Source organism: Motacilla alba, chromosome 12 (genome assembly GCF_015832195.1).
Source record: "Motacilla alba alba isolate MOTALB_02 chromosome 12, Motacilla_alba_V1.0_pri, whole genome shotgun sequence".
Classification (NCBI taxonomy): domain Eukaryota; kingdom Metazoa; phylum Chordata; class Aves; order Passeriformes; family Motacillidae; genus Motacilla; species Motacilla alba.
In genome coordinates this window covers 14122932-14137953 of record NC_052027.1, presented here as the reverse complement: position 1 = coordinate 14137953, position 15022 = coordinate 14122932, and the positions used below count along the sequence as shown (strand labels likewise).

The 15022-nt window shown below is 44.6% G+C and overlaps 1 protein-coding gene across 1 annotated transcript; it reads left to right on the top strand.

Moving 5' to 3' along the window:
- The first annotated feature begins 1108 nt into the window (after window positions 1-1108).
- TMEM40 (transmembrane protein 40) lies at window positions 1109-14176 on the top strand. The gene is made up of 15 exons (XM_038148634.1): window positions 1109-1163; window positions 1875-1894; window positions 1996-2081; window positions 4953-5009; window positions 5609-5748; window positions 6312-6465; window positions 7758-7865; window positions 8365-8418; window positions 9283-9318; window positions 10364-10396; window positions 11764-11829; window positions 12113-12184; window positions 12265-12339; window positions 12930-12992; window positions 13437-14176. Exons 4-15 carry the CDS (start codon window positions 4961-4963, stop codon window positions 13454-13456), a joined length of 870 nt encoding a protein of 289 aa, XP_038004562.1. The 5' UTR covers window positions 1109-1163; window positions 1875-1894; window positions 1996-2081; window positions 4953-4960; the 3' UTR covers window positions 13457-14176.
- Window positions 14177-15022: the final 846 nt, after the last annotated feature.

Below are 15022 nucleotides of genomic sequence, written 5' to 3'. Positions count from 1 at the left end.
AGCCAAACAAACTGGAGAAGAAAAATAAATGCACACCTACTCTAGGAAGTATAACTTACTTTACCTGTGTCCCAGTCAGTCCAGAAGCATCAGGAGATGAAGTGAGGAGAGCAGAAGGAAGGAGTACAATCTTTCCTGGGGTACCAACTGCTCCAGGGTCAAACCATTAGCTGAATTTGACAAATGACTTACATGACCACACCTTGTGCAATCAACAGCCACTGTGCTATTGGAGTGTCCCAAGGAGTCTCTTTAGACACTGGCTGTCACTCTTCACATACATTTTCAGGTGACCAAACATCTGCCACCTTCTGCTGTGGTGCACTGCAGGAATTTGCCCCCTCCTTTCCTACTCTTGTTTCCTTGTGGTGAAGGCTGGCTGGCTCAGAAAGCGTCACCTGCCAGCGAGGGAGCAGCTGCCCTGAACAGCAAACAGCCCTGGGGTGGCACAGATAACTATTGTGCTGTAAGATGTGTGTCAGAGATGGCTGAGAAGGGCTGGAGGGGAGCACCAATGACCTTACAGAGGGTACAGGATGAGCAGAGCCAGAGGCTTTGTGTTGTCAGCGCCCTCTGTGGCTGCTGGGGACAGGTGGGGTGGAGGGCACGTTTCCCTTTGCTGTCACTGGCCCAGCTGCACAGGCAGTCCACCTGTGCCATCCTGGGATGCCCTGAGCAGGAGAGGAGCATGCCTGGCCTTCCACACCCTTATCATGGTGTCCCTGCTTACCTTAACCAGAGCCCAGGGCCTCTCCCCACAGAGTGGATTCTACGTCCCCAGTGCCCCCCTGATGTCCCAGGGAAGCCAAACAAGCAGGGCTGGGTCTCCAGCCTGAGCAGGGGCTGTGCTGGAGCAGCCATGGGCAGGAGGGAGGGGTCTTAGCTGCTCAGGACTACTGAGGGCCATTAGTGCCTGAGGCAGGCTGGGAGCTGCACAGCTCCTCTCTCTGTGCCAGTGGGACCAGCCCTCGGCCACCTCCCCCAGGGCTCAGGGACATGGGAACACACGCCTGCAGTGTGACCTCAGTGGCCACAGGACAACGGAGCCGCCACCGCTCAGCCCGTGAGTCAGGGGAGGCCACGTGAGGCCCCAGCCCCGACGCCTTCCCGCCCAGGGCTGGGATCCCCGAGTCGGGATCCTGAACCGCCACGCAGCCGTGAAGGTGAGTGCTGGGGAGGGTTCAGGAGCTTCTGGGGGCTCAAGCCTGAGAGTGGTTGGGGGCTGCCTGCTGAGTTATTGATTGCTGTTTGAGGCATGAAGTACAAGAAAAGGGTTCTGGTGCTCTGGGGATCGCAGCACTTCCCTATAACCTCTCTTTTTGACTCAGCTGGAGTCTTTTTGACTCAACTTCCCCATCTTTTAAATATTTTTTTTCCTCTAAAATCCTCATGGCATGCCCAACACTTTATGCAAAGAGAAAGATTTGTTTGCCTTAATTTTACTCAGGCTACAAGCATAAACATTTCTGGCTTCTGATGAGTTAATATTCTTCCTTCAGAGCTTTACAGCAACCGCAGAGAGGCACAGGGTGTGAAAGGAGAAACACAAACTAAGTCATTTCAAACGTTGCACGTCAATGCTTAAGGCAGAGCTGGAAAATGGGCAGCAACCTCCCCAGGGCTTACAGGTGTGGGGCTGGCAGCAGTGCAGCCATCGTGTCTGGGCCTGCTGTGAAAGCCAGGGGAGGAAGGAAGTGCTGGAGCTGCTGCAAGGAGTGCATGGGCTGTGCCTGCTCCTTGCTCACCCCATGGGGCTGTAAGAGCCTGGGGAGCTGCCCTTGCTGTGCTGACATGCACTTGCTGGGTCTCCCTACACGCCTGTGTTCAAGGAGAGTGAAAAGTCTGAGTTTTGCTACTTCTGTGTCACATTTCAGCTGCATTTGACAACAGGAAGGTAAACAGAAGGGTAGCAGAATTATTACCACAGCCCGAGGAGACTGGAACAGGAAGGGTTTCAAACGGAACTGCTGTGGATCAGTTTTTGTTGTCTCACAGGAAGAAACTCAGCTTTCACCACGGCCACGGCCCTCCAGGACATCTTCCTGTGGAACCAACTGCTGGGACCAACCTAAGACTTGCAGGTGTGCTTTAAGAAGTTGGTTTGGTTTGATTTGAGAGAAGGGCATTGAGGGACTTTAAAATAAAATTTAGCAGGTTTAGGTGTCAGCATATAACTTAAAATGAAAGGTGAAAGTAGTTTCAAAGGGAAAAGGTCTGGGATTGTCTGACTTTTTGTCTTGAAGTTAAAACAATCTTATTTTATTTGCATTTTTTTGTTTTCGCATTGAGCAATTTCCCTCAGATATATTTCATCAGCTAAGCAAAACTTCATGTATGGAAATTGTTAACTTCACTTTCTAAATCTGACTCTGCACACAAATTTTATTTTAACACGTTCAAAAGACCTCACTACAATTAAATTCTGATTTACTGTGAGGAAAGCAAGGTGAGGTTTGTTGTTCATGTCATTCCCCAGTGAGCTCATGGCCAGGCTGAAATGCCTGTATATCATCATCCTTCTCTCATTATGAGGTATAATCAACTAAGTCACTTTTAAAACATACAATAATTAGGCACCTATACTTATCCTTTGTTTAGATCTGATTTTCTTTCCAGAAGAGCCACAGGCAAATTAATGTGCATAGTCTAAGAGAAATTAGCTACCCAACTTCCTTGGTTAGTGTAAATCTTGGTGACTGACTGGGCTGAGCTGTGCTGGAGGCACAGAAAGGGAGATGGGAGCAGATGCTGGGTGCTCCTGGATCCTCTTGTGGCATCCAGGTCTTACCGCAGCAGGGTGCAAAAGTGCATTAGGCAACTCTGTTTCTGTTGCTGGAACAGCTGAGCAGTCTGCTGGCTCATTTGGGCCAGCAAATGAGCAGTTCTGAAGTAAATCAGTCTGATAGCAGATGAAGATGACGTTGACAGTGTCTGCCCTGCCTTCAGTGTTGAATTTGTTCTTCCGGTATGTGTTGCAGGACAGGTCAGGTAGTGCCAACCTGCTCACTTTGTCTTTGGGATGATGCAGAGCTGGGATAGGGCAGCTGCTGTGACAGGTTCCTGTCAGGGGAATAGCAGGCTGCCTTAAAGTGCCACTGAAAGTGGCCTGTACTAAGTATTTGGAACCCCAAAGACAAAACTCCTGAGTTTCACTTGACAGTAAAATATCACAATACTTTAAAATAATTTTCTGAAATTGAATCAATCAGCCGGAAAAAAAAAATGTTTATATGTAAAGTACCTTTATCTCTGGTATTTTAAGCATGCAGTCCAGAGAGAGGCCTAAAGGATTTAGGTTAAACAAGCAACTATTGCAAGATCTAAGTTGAGCAAATAGGAAGGCAAGAAAAGGACTGAAAAAGGCAGAAGACCATAGCTGGAGACATATAAGTGCCTATGAACTGGCATTCTTGATTGAGTGGCCAAGAACGAGTCTGTCCAGGGTGTGGCTGCTGGGTTCCTACATTTCCACATCAGCTGATGCTTACCCACAGAGGGGACAGATGCATTTCCTGCATTCCCTATCGGGTGCTCACAGGCACCCAGCTCCCACAGGGCTGCTGCTGCAGTGACAGCAGCAAAGACTGGATGTAAGTTAGGGAAGGGGGAAGATCTGTAGATCTTTTGCATAGGTTCATCACTGGGAATAATTTCAAAATGTTGTTAAAATATTGCTTTCTCACAATACACTTTAGAGGCAGGTAAGCCAAGTTTTCTGAGCTGAGCCTTTGGAAGTGGTTATGTAATTTTCCCAGAAGTCTTTTGAAGTCTGTTTGTGTCTAATTTCCTCTGTCTGAGAAATGGCACCCAAAAAAGTTGTTCTGTTTGAGTGTTTGTTTATGTGTTACGGTATCCTTCTGAAGATATTAACTGACCTGTTTTGGGTTCTGTATTAGAATATTTTTTTGTCTAATATTATGGTCTTTAGAGAACTGCAACTACCAGTAGAAAAAAAAACAGGTTTTCCTCTGGAAAGTTTGAAGGGTATACTTAGTTTTCAAGCTGCTTGACTGGAAGTGTTTTGTTGAATGGATCCAAAAGTCATATTTTAAGAAAATGTGTGGACATACAACCTGTTTTCCTGTTGCATCCTGCATAGTGGAAACTTTGCTTTAGGCTCCCCAAAGCCCTTCTTTTGCATCTCTCAGTGCAGCTGTTAGTTAGTGGCAATGTTGCACGAGGGGAGATGCATCAGTGCACAATGCCTGGACCATGACAGGCAGAAGCAGTTCAGAACCACAGCCACCACAAAATGTGCACCATCAGAATATTCCAGCCTCAGCCCAAAACTTCTGTGGCAAGTTCATCAAAACAAAAGGAAATGCTGAATTTTGGGGATGTCAGAACATTTGTTTCTGTGGCAAATACCAGTAATTAGTCTGGGATCAACATTTAAAATTTTGTAATTCATAAAGCTTAGTTAATGGAAATTTCCTTTTCATGACAACTTGGGAAGAACTGATGTTGAAGCGTCAAAGTCTTCTGTGAGGCAAGAATTCAAAGTCTTGTAGGACTTTCCTAGGAACAATTTCTGCTCTTTTTCCTGGCTGATACATTTTAAGTATTAGGATGTAAAAGCTACAGCATAATTGTTCTGTTTCGTGAATGGAACCCGGCCTGTTAGGTTACTCACATCTGTGGTAAATGTTTAATTAGACACCTTGGTAGCTTTACAAAACAACAATGTGAATGATCAAGTCTGACTTCTTTTTGTTTTACTCACGATGATCAGACTTTTGTTCTTTCCTAATAACCAAAGGCCAGTAGGGCTCACTTGGAGGAGTCAAGAATTGGGTCCCAGGAGAGTAAATGAATCATGATGTGAAACAGAGAAGTGATTTCAAAACTGAAAGGCCCAGAGAGAGACACTGTGTTTGCAGAAAATCAAAGACAGAAAACCAGGAGGGTCAGTGACCTGATTCTACATGTGCTTTTTCTCCCCTTTCAAACAGGCACAGCAATGGAGAATTTGGATGTCCCAATCCCAGATCTTACTGAAGAACAGCAAGGTGAGGGAAGCACACAAAGATCAGACCTCTGGCTCATGCACAGTGCACAGCAGTGTTTGCCAGGGTGGACATGAGTCAATGAAATCTGTTTCGTCTGAAAACACACCCTATCCATCTCCTTGCTTGTAAAAGAGAGACCAGCAGTCAATTCCCAGCTCTTCCACAGGTTCCTGTTAGGCTTTGTGCACATGCAAGAGGGAATTTAGATACATGAAGGAGACTTTACTGTGCATTAAATGCCTGATGAGCAATCTCAGTGTCTTGGGGTCTTTGTGCCTGTCTGTAAAACAGCACGGTCAGAATAAACACCTGTTAAATAGCTAGGAATACTTTGGGAACACTTGCCATGCTTCTCTAACTGAGACAACAGCATCACAGAGACATCAGTCATTTGTGTGAACTATTGACATTTGTCTGCTGTTTTGTGGCAGACTGAGATGCTTTATACAATACAGCACCACTCTCTTTCCTGTGTCCTGTTATTGGGCAGTGTGTTACAGCCTGGTGTCTGTCTCCACACCTGCACTGAACACCACAGGAACACTGCCATGAAACCCCCCCTCTACTCCTGCACAGTGACAGGTTTGTTTTCCTTACAGATATTTTTCAGAGAGTTTTTGCTGCTGATGCCAAGTACTTGGAGAATCATGAGAAAATGAACCAGCCCTTCTGGGAATCACTTGTGAAATGCTTGGCCACTACTGACCCACCTATCCTGAATACTGAAGAAAAGAACAATGTAAGTTACACAGGAACACTTATGCTTGTTATTTTACTTTTCTGCTATACTCTGGGGAGAGAGAACACAGTCCCACTAGCTGATATACTGAAATATATTAAAAGGTGTAACAGGCCACTTTGATAAATGAGGTTCAGGGTACTGCTTTTTACTTCACTGCTCTCCATGTGCAAAAATAACTGGCTCTGTATAAATTCCTCAGGATCAGCTCCGCTCACTATGTTCTAGGCAGGACCATTGTCACATTTTGCTGTAAGATACTGCTGCAATTGCATGGCCTTTTTTAGACCCTATAGCTGTTTCTCAGCTCTCTGAATAGTTAACTTTTGCCCACCGTGCTGTTTTTCCCAGTTGAAGGCTCTGCTCTGAGTTGCTGAATGGAGTTTACATTCTCTTCCTATCCCTGACATTACTCTTTGTCCCCAGTTTTCCCTTTGTGTAGTAGGAGCAGGTGGGATACATTTCCCACAGGGTGGGATACACTCATTTGCCCATCAGGGTGTGCTTCTACAGGCTGTGTTTTATTGGAAAGACCATTTGCTAGTTACTTACCTCCTTTTCAGCTCCTTAACACCTGTGATGCCCTCCCCGGAGGCTGTGCTGCCTGCCTGAAAGCCATAGAGAAGAAAGGAGTCAGGGCAATGGCTCTTCTCTACCTTTTGCTGAAGACTTCCAACCCATCTGGGTACAGGCAGCTGCCCAGCTCCAAGGGAAAGGGTGAGTCCTACCTGTCCTCCTGTCAGCTGTCAGTGGGACTTGACAGCAGCTTGAACACTCTGTTATGTGCTTGGAAGTGATTATTAGTGAACAGCTGAACTGTCTGGAAGTGCTGCTCAGGAAAGGCAGTTAGGTGTGCTGGTCACGGGAGCCAAAGTTAGTGTTTTACTGCAGTTAGACTTGGCTGCTTCTGGGGAAAAAAAAACCACTTGTGTTTAGGGAGAGAGCATGTCCTGGGATGATGCTGCCAAAGAAGTTTCTCTGACTTGAGAAAGTTTTTCCTGACTTTCTTGCACAGACTGTTATCCAGCCAGCCAGGACCCCTCTGAGCACTCACAGTGGTAGGGAATCAGAGCTGAGCCAGTGAAAATATTTGTACAAATATAATTCCCTAGCAGCACATGTAAAACTAAAAGGAATGGACAGGGGATAGTACACTGGGTGCTGAACCTGGCAACAAGATAAAAGAGACTTATTTGCCTGGTTGTGCAGTAAGAAACCAGGGGCAGTTTCACAGGGTCCACAGTCATTAATTGTCTTTAATAGATGACAGAGGAGCACTCACTTAAGATGACCCTAAATTTAGCTGGAGACCCTCAAGGACATCCTGTTCCTGCATCTGCCTTGATTAAATGTGTTCCTGAAGGGGAGAGACCTCCCATCCTGGTGCACAGCCCAGCTTTGATCATCTCTCAGAGCAGGAATGTCGGTTACAAGACCCTTGGGCTGTGCTGTGAGCAGCCTCGAGGAGCTGGAGGAGAAGCAATCCCATCTACCTACCTGTGCCCAAATCCTGCACCTCCTGATGAAGAGATGATGTTCAGAGTCACCCCTGGCCACAGGAGCCAGGAGCAGTTGGGATCCTGGCGTGGCTGTGAGGGCGGTGCTCCTGTGCCACGAGAGGGAGCTGGAGCCGCGGCGTCGGCACGGGGAGCCCTGGCAGAAGTAGCCCAGGGCAGGGTGAGCCACCCTCTCCTGCTGAAGCATCGTTCAGCTGCTGCTTCAGGGACTGGGAATTTGCACAGGGGTAACATTATGAATAATTAAACGCCAGAATCTGAAACTTTAAGTGTCTACCACAACCATTTAAGAAGGTCTAAACTGTAGTATGTATGATGCTTTCATTTGATGCTTTGTACTAATCTTTGTGTGCCAGAACCACAACTGAATTTAGATAAAGGTCTGATTTCCTGTCAGGCAACTTTTAATAAAGCATTGGGAAATCTGTAATTGTAAAATAGAAAATGTAGTCACTGATAATGTTTTTTTTTTTTTCTCTCTTTACAAAAAAGATGAAAAAGTGAAACTCCTGAAGAGTTTGGAAAGGAATTTTGTATATTCAGAAGAGGACAAAAAGTCTGAAAACTCATCCCAGGAGTCCACGGATGAAGATACACAAGGTAAAGAGGATTTATTTTATTTTCCCTGATACATAATTTAGTCTGACTGCCTGTTTGTGAGAATTGACAAAGGAGATGTGGCAGTTCTGTAGAGCTCTGAATAAAGTAAGAAATTGTGCAAAAAAGAGAGAACGTAGAAAGTCATCAGTACCTGATTCATATTCAGTAAAATAGTGGCTGCCACCCACTCTTGTGGAAGTTGGTTTCCGAAACATGGAATCTGCTGCAAGATTCCTTCCCCAAATAAAAGATCCTAACTTCTCTCTACAGCCCTTTATACAAGTTAATCCAACTTCAGATTTTGCTGAGTTTCAGCTATTCAGCCAGCTTTGAAGGAAGCTGTGAGGCAAAAGCAGCCAATAGTGATCCTTGCATTTCAAAGCCTTGATTTTTACCTTCATATGCTTATATTATGAGCAAACAACTACAGTGCTGTTGTTTCTGATGCTGCTAGCACATTTTTCTTTACTCTGATGAACAAATACTTTCTCCTATCCAGACAGTGTTGAGGAAGATTTAGGAAGACAAAAGACTGAAGGCCAGTTACTTGGAGGTAGGACAAAGTGACAACAGTATTGGCTTTTACTAGAGGCAAACAATATAAACCAAAAAAGGATTATTTTTTGCATTCTTTGCTTTGGCTGTTGAACAAAGGTATATTAACATGTGTAGATGTAAAAGAAAGACAAGTCAGAATTTGGCTGTAGGAAAGACATTTCCTACAAGATAAAACTCAACTAATGCTGACACTCAGCCATGCCCTGTGCTCAGTGCTGAACCAGGAAAGCAGCAAAATCTGCTGTTGTGGGAGGAGTCCTGCTGCCTGGGTCTGCACAGCTGCCACTGAAATGCAGCAAGAGGGTTCTGAAAACATCTGTCACAGCCACTACTTAGAGGGGCTGCAGTCAGCCCACAGCACTGACTGGAGGTCATCAGCAAGGACCACCTTGTTCCTGAGGCTTCTCCTTTCCTACCAAAGGAAAAATAGAAAATAAGCACAATGCAGATGAAGAAAATGTGCTGTGTCAATACACAGAAATACCTATAGAACTATGGATGTAAAAATGTAAAGCATTAATATTTTAATTAATGTCTTAAACTGAGCTTAGCCCAAATATAAGAGCTGCTCATTTAAAATTGACATTAGGAGATCTAATCTGTCTCACAGGAGTCTGATTCTACCTGACTCCAGATACCTGGAGAGATGGAATATGGGGGTTAGATAAGAATTCAGTCATTTCCCACTTTTTGACTGCATAGCCCCCAGCAGAGCCACCCTCTTCAAGGAGTTAGAGTTGGTCTCTTCCTTGTCTCTGTAAAACACCCACAGTGATTTCAGGGAGCTGATGGGCTGGCACTGGCACCAGACACCTTCACTATAGGTATTAACCTACCTCATCTCTGGGTCATGTTTTAGGAATACCAGCAGAGGTGGTTCCCTACAGAGATTCAGGTAAGTGCTCCCAGGTCACCTCATCCTGCTGGACTGACTAAAACTGCAGTGTCTTCTTTCTGACCTGCTGAGACATTAAAAAATAATCTCAGGCTGTACATCCCTTGGTTTCCAGTTAGCCTGGTGTTGGGCCTGGGCATGGTGCAGACATTCTGTTGCAAGACTGTGGTAGTGACTGGCAGGCAGCAGGTGATTTGTACAAGGTGTTCTGGCAGATTAACCCATTTTAGTAGGCCTGCCAGGCTCTCACAAGATCAGCTCATAGCAGTCTTTCTTTAGGGAAAAACCCAGCAGTTTTCTGTTGGGCAGCTGTTCAGTTTTAGCCAAAAAAGCTGGAGGCAGTTTTCAGCATTCCCTGAAGCCCTCTGTCTCCTGCTGAGCGGGTGTGCAAGGCTGGGAGGGACCTGGAACCTGCTTTCTGCAGGCAGTGATGCTTGGCTCTGAATACACAGCATTCCCAGCAGGAGGTGCCAGGTGAAAGCCAGATGTCAGCAACAGAGCAACAGTGCCAGGCAAGAGGCTTGCACAGACAGGCAGTGTGAAGGCAGACTTTCTCCCACCAGACACTGCTGCACAGCCCCTGAATGTTTGTAAAAAGCCCACAGCAGGAAATTGCCAACAGCTTAATTGCATTGCTGAGCACATCCCTCCTGTGCCCAGGCCAAGGCCACAGGATGAGTTAGGAGAGGCAAACAGCCCAGTGGAGCAGCCTTTGGAGAGGACATCTGCTCCACTTCTGTTCTGTGCAGTGGAAAGTTACAAATTGCAGCATAATCCCCTGGGGAGGTTTTTGAGTTACCTATCCCCAAGGAGCCACAGGAACACCAGGGCAGAGGGATCCATTGCAGGGCCATATTCTCCCCACACTGCCAGGTGCAGAAAGGGTCGTGGTACTTTTCCCCTTGGTGTTTGGCCTCTCTACCACCCACCCCAGTTTTGTTGCAGACAGGTGGTTACTCACTGTGCTTCTTGGTGCTGAGTATGGTGGCAAGCTCTATATTTGTATTTTTTCCATTAGAAGTAACAAAATTATATTTCTTTTCAGAGGTTGCCAGAAGAGAAGATTCAGATGTAGATGGTGAGTACAAACATGCAAATAAAGAAGTTTATTTTGCAGATGTTCTTTCAGGAGTTTTGCTTAGTGTGGTGAGGGCAATACCAGCTCCTTGATGCCTAGAGATTGTCTAATCAAAAAGTAGAAGGTTGAAAACAGGTAATAACATGGAATGCTTTAACAGAAAAAATACTGTGCAAGTGATTCCATGATGCCAAGTTACAGTGACACTGTTGCATTTAGAAAGTAGAATAATACAGGACAGACACTTGCCAAGTGTGAATTGATGTTCTGCTAAATTCTTTATCTATAGATCATTCATACAACTGCACAGAGTTGTATCTGTGAGTCAGAATAGTGCAGTATTGTGTTATTAATAAGAAAATAATTGAGTTTGCCCCCAAACCAGAATGTGATCAACGCAGACTGCTCAAAGAGGCAAAAATCTGATGCCTGTATCAGGTGACCCAGAGCAGAGTTTCTGTTCAAGGTTTAGTTGTTCTGTGGTTCAAAAGCACGACAGCAAAAGTCTACAGCTCATGTAAAAGACCCTTTCAGTACTCACCTGTTACATCTTTAGAGAAAATTCACTGCCAGGCAGAGGTTGCCCAGTGTAGGGGGAATCAACATCCGGAACTTGTTCTGAATCGCCTCCCAAAGTCTTGGGTGCAGCAGGTGCCTCAGGGCTGCTCAAACCACCAACTAAGAAAAAAGGGAAAAAACTTCTGTTTTGAACCTGTTGTTGGAGAAATGGTAAAATACTCAGCTCTTTCTGGCAATACAGATGGAGAAAAAAGAGAATTTGGCAACTCCATTCATGACAAAGAGCAAACTGCTCTGTGTATAAGCCTCTAAAATACCTCATTTGTTCTTATGTTGTTTTTTCTCTATGCCAGTGTAGCTGCAGGAGACTCATTTCAGCAGCAGGTCTCATTTTGGGAGGTTCAGAAGTACTTGGTGTCAGGTGTTAGTAGAGGAATGGTTCTCACACCCTCAGTAATGAAGGGGAAATTTTTACTGTAGCTGTGGTTGTGCAAAGCACCCAGGGATCAAACTGAAGCTCCCTTGTACTATGGCTTTACTCCCCCTCTGTCATTCTGAGACTATGGCTTGTCCCAGAAGAGGCGGAAAAGACACAGAGTGCTTTAAAACAATTCAGTATTGTTAATGCAGCCATCTGGTTATACTTTTTAAAATTAATTTTTAAAATCATGTTCTTTGGAGTGATTTTAAAATTGCTGATTTGATCTTTTTGAAAGGTTTGCAGACCAACAAACAGTTTTACATATATTCCTGCTCTGACAATCTATTTCAGATACAAAAAAGGAAATAAACTTTAAACTCCCTAATTTCACAGTTCCATGGTAATAAAAGACTTCTCTTTTTTGTAGCATATGAGAAAGAGAGCACTCACCCCCCTCAGTGGACAGTACGGTGGATGGGCATACGGAAGGATGGTAATTGATTTATTAAATCAAACTGATGTCAAACCTGTCGAACCTTAGTCCAAGAATAAGATCTCTGGTTCAAAAAAAACTTTATTTTTCCAACATGAGTGTTTTGTTGACGTGCATCAAGGCTTCATGATGAAAATCATTGAGGCTTCTCAGAATGTTGAGCCTAATCCCTGAGAAATCTCAGGGAAATTGATTTCATTCCATGAGAGAGACTCTGTACCTAAAGATGAATTTGGAAGGGCCATGGCTGCAGTTGTGACCTAATCTTCCCTCTCAATTTCAGATGAATTCTTTCATTTTGTCATTCTTTGCTTTGCAATTGGAGCTTTACTAGTTTGCTACTACTACCACAAAGGTAAGGCAAGATTCAATTGAAGGATGTATTGTTGCATTGTAGAAAAAGGAACAAAACTAACATTTATTTTGTTGCCTTAGACTGGACTATTTCTCTTGGGATTGGTTTGATCACCTTTGCTTCCCTGGAAACCACTGGGATATACTTTGGTCTAGGTAAGTGTCCCTCCAGCAGCAGCTGTGTCCCTGCACTAAGGACAAGGTCACACAGTTGCCACAGCCCACAAAACTGCCGGGGTTGAGATTCTGTAACTCACCATGAAACTCCCCCAAGATCCCCCAATTACAGAGGGGATGCAGACAAGCAGCCTTAATGCTACTGAAGGGAGAGGTTGACTCATTTTTCCATCTCAGTGATCACAAGACCCTGAGTCACCTCTCTCTGCAGCAATGGCCGAATGCTGCGTTGCCATGACAATGTGTAATTTTAACAGCAAGGCCTGTCTTCCCAGATCCACTGGATAAGATGCTGTGCATCCTGGCTGCCATGCATTCCCCTGGGACTGAGGATGAGCTTGGGGCAGCAGCTACTGGAAATATTAAAAGCTGTGCATTTTGACAATCCCTAAGGATGGTCATGTTAACATGGTGGGAGACTGTGGATGGTTCTCTCATGACTCAGCCTTATCTTTCTTCTTAATGATATTTCAGATGTGGTTGTTTAAACAAGTGTCAGTGTTTGGGTTTTGTCATTTTTTAATGTATGTTTTATGTTGCTTATCTTGTACATTTGTTTTCACACCCAGTGTACCGAATTCGGAGTGTCCTTGACAGCTTTGTTCCTCTGATTGACAGATTCAGGCCAAGAGGTAACAGTGCTCTTTTTCCTGACAGCATGCCTTCCCTGGACCTTGGTTTGGTCAAGATTAAGACCAACTAATTTAAATTATAGTTTCCCATCTTACTGCCTTAAAAAAAAAGGAGTATTTTACTGTAGTTCATTACAGCTGCTTGGGTTTGAAAATTAATTAGTCTTGATTCTTTCCCTGGGGCAGAACATTTTCACATTTTTAATACTCCACCCTGTATGGGGTACAGGAAATATCCTGGCAGTGTCCGTGTAAGAATTCTATAGCTTAAATAAAAACTCAGGGAGTGGAGGAGTCTTCACTTATTGGGTCTTCAGACTGACTCCTGGTTCATGTTTCTCCATGTTTATGGACACAAAACACAAAGAATACTGAAAAGCTGCATGGATTCAGTGCAATCTGAACACAGCAGTCCTGACAGCTGTCTTTTTCTACATCCCACAGGCATGAGGAAAGCTGCCTAGGAGGAGTATTTCAGGAGAGTTCCCCAAACCTGGCTGTCCAAATTTCCAGTACTAAAGGAACTGCTTTATGAGGTGAACCTAACAACCAAATGGCCAATGTGAAATACTGAAATGTGAAACCTCTGAAAAACATCACTCTTTCCCTCCAAAATAAACCTGAAACTGGGGTACGGGGCCCCACTCTGGATTTTGAAGTGGTTTGAGGCTCAGCAGAGCTTGGAAGACAATGGAGATGTAGCTTTGTGTTCAATTCCACTGAAATACAAACACAGTCACCTTCCCTGCCCCAGGCAGCCACGTGGTGGTGCATCCCTCATTTAACAAACCATGCCAGTCTGCCCGTGGTGTACCAGAACCAACAGAACAATGTCCTGTGCTGGTTCTGGCTGAGGCTCTGGCTGGTTCTGAAGGGATTCTGGCCTCCTCCTCCTCCTCCCTGCGCTGCTGCCCAGAGCAGGCAGAGGCCGGCCCTGCTCTCCCAGCTGAGCCCCGGCGGTGCTGGGGCTGATGAATCGATTGTGGCAGAACTCGAAGCAGTGGGCGGGCAGTAGTTGCACCCGAGGAGTGCTGGGAAGATGTTACAGGCACTGACAGAGTGCTGCAGTAATGAGATTATTAACAACTGCAGATTTCATCTTTTCTCAGGAGAAAAACAAAGTACTTGATTTGACTCATCCCTTAACCTTTCTTTCTTGGAGTAAAATAAACACAAAACTTTGACATTATAGGATATGTTACACATTGCAAGAATATAGGGCTACTGCAATCATAGGAAGACTGCAACAAAACTACATTTTAAGTAAAAATGTAAGGTCTTCATACCCACAGGATGATGAAGCCAACCAATTGAGCAGAAAAAGCCATAAACATGGACTTTCAAGGAGATGTAAATCTGAAAGCAGTAAAGCCAAACAGCTCAGAGTGTTAGAGGAACAATCAAGCCTTGCTCAGAAAATTAGACAGGTTACTTTTTGTTGTATGTAATTTGAAGCACCAGTGTCAGTCACTCTTGCCTGCAGTTCCAGCTGCACTGCCAGAAACACCAACAGTTGCACTCAGGCCTGCACCAACACAGCACAGCTGCCAGCCAATGCCTCAAGGGCTAAATTGTGCAAGAAGGATGAATACAAGTTATTTCATAGTATTTATATGCTCCTTTAAATGTCTTTGTAGAAATATTTCACCATCCAAAACTACTTTATATTTTGTGTTAATCTGCAAATAAAGTCTTGCTCAGACCACTGTAGCCATGCTAGTGGCAAATGGCTTCTGGGTGAACTGAAAACTACAGAGTCACCCTGCTTTGATGCAAAGGGCTTTTTTAATGTCCTCTGCTGTCTAATGTCTTTCTGAAAGGCAATTTGTGGAACAGTCAAGATGAGAATCACGTTTAAATATTTAATGTTTTAAATTTGGTACTCTGCAGTAAACATATTTTTTTTAATTTTAACAGAAACTGCATAAGGGTAAAATAAGCAAAACATTTAAAAACAGCAAAACATGTAAAAAGTCACCAAGTGCATCCGACCATGTGAGATGAACAGCTAAGCCACTTACGGCAGGTCC

Bases quoted from the DNA above. Each gene is read 5' to 3' on its own strand.
- TMEM40 (XM_038148634.1), top strand. From the start codon at position 4,961: ATGGAGAATTTGGATGTCCCAATCCCAGATCTTACTGAAGAACAGCAA. The intron at 6,466-7,757 runs GTGAGTCCTACC...TTTACAAAAAAG, and splicing joins GCCCAGCTCCAAGGGAAAGG to ATGAAAAAGTGAAACTCCTG. The intron at 12,993-13,436 runs GTAACAGTGCTC...TACATCCCACAG, and splicing joins TGACAGATTCAGGCCAAGAG to GCATGAGGAAAGCTGCCTAG.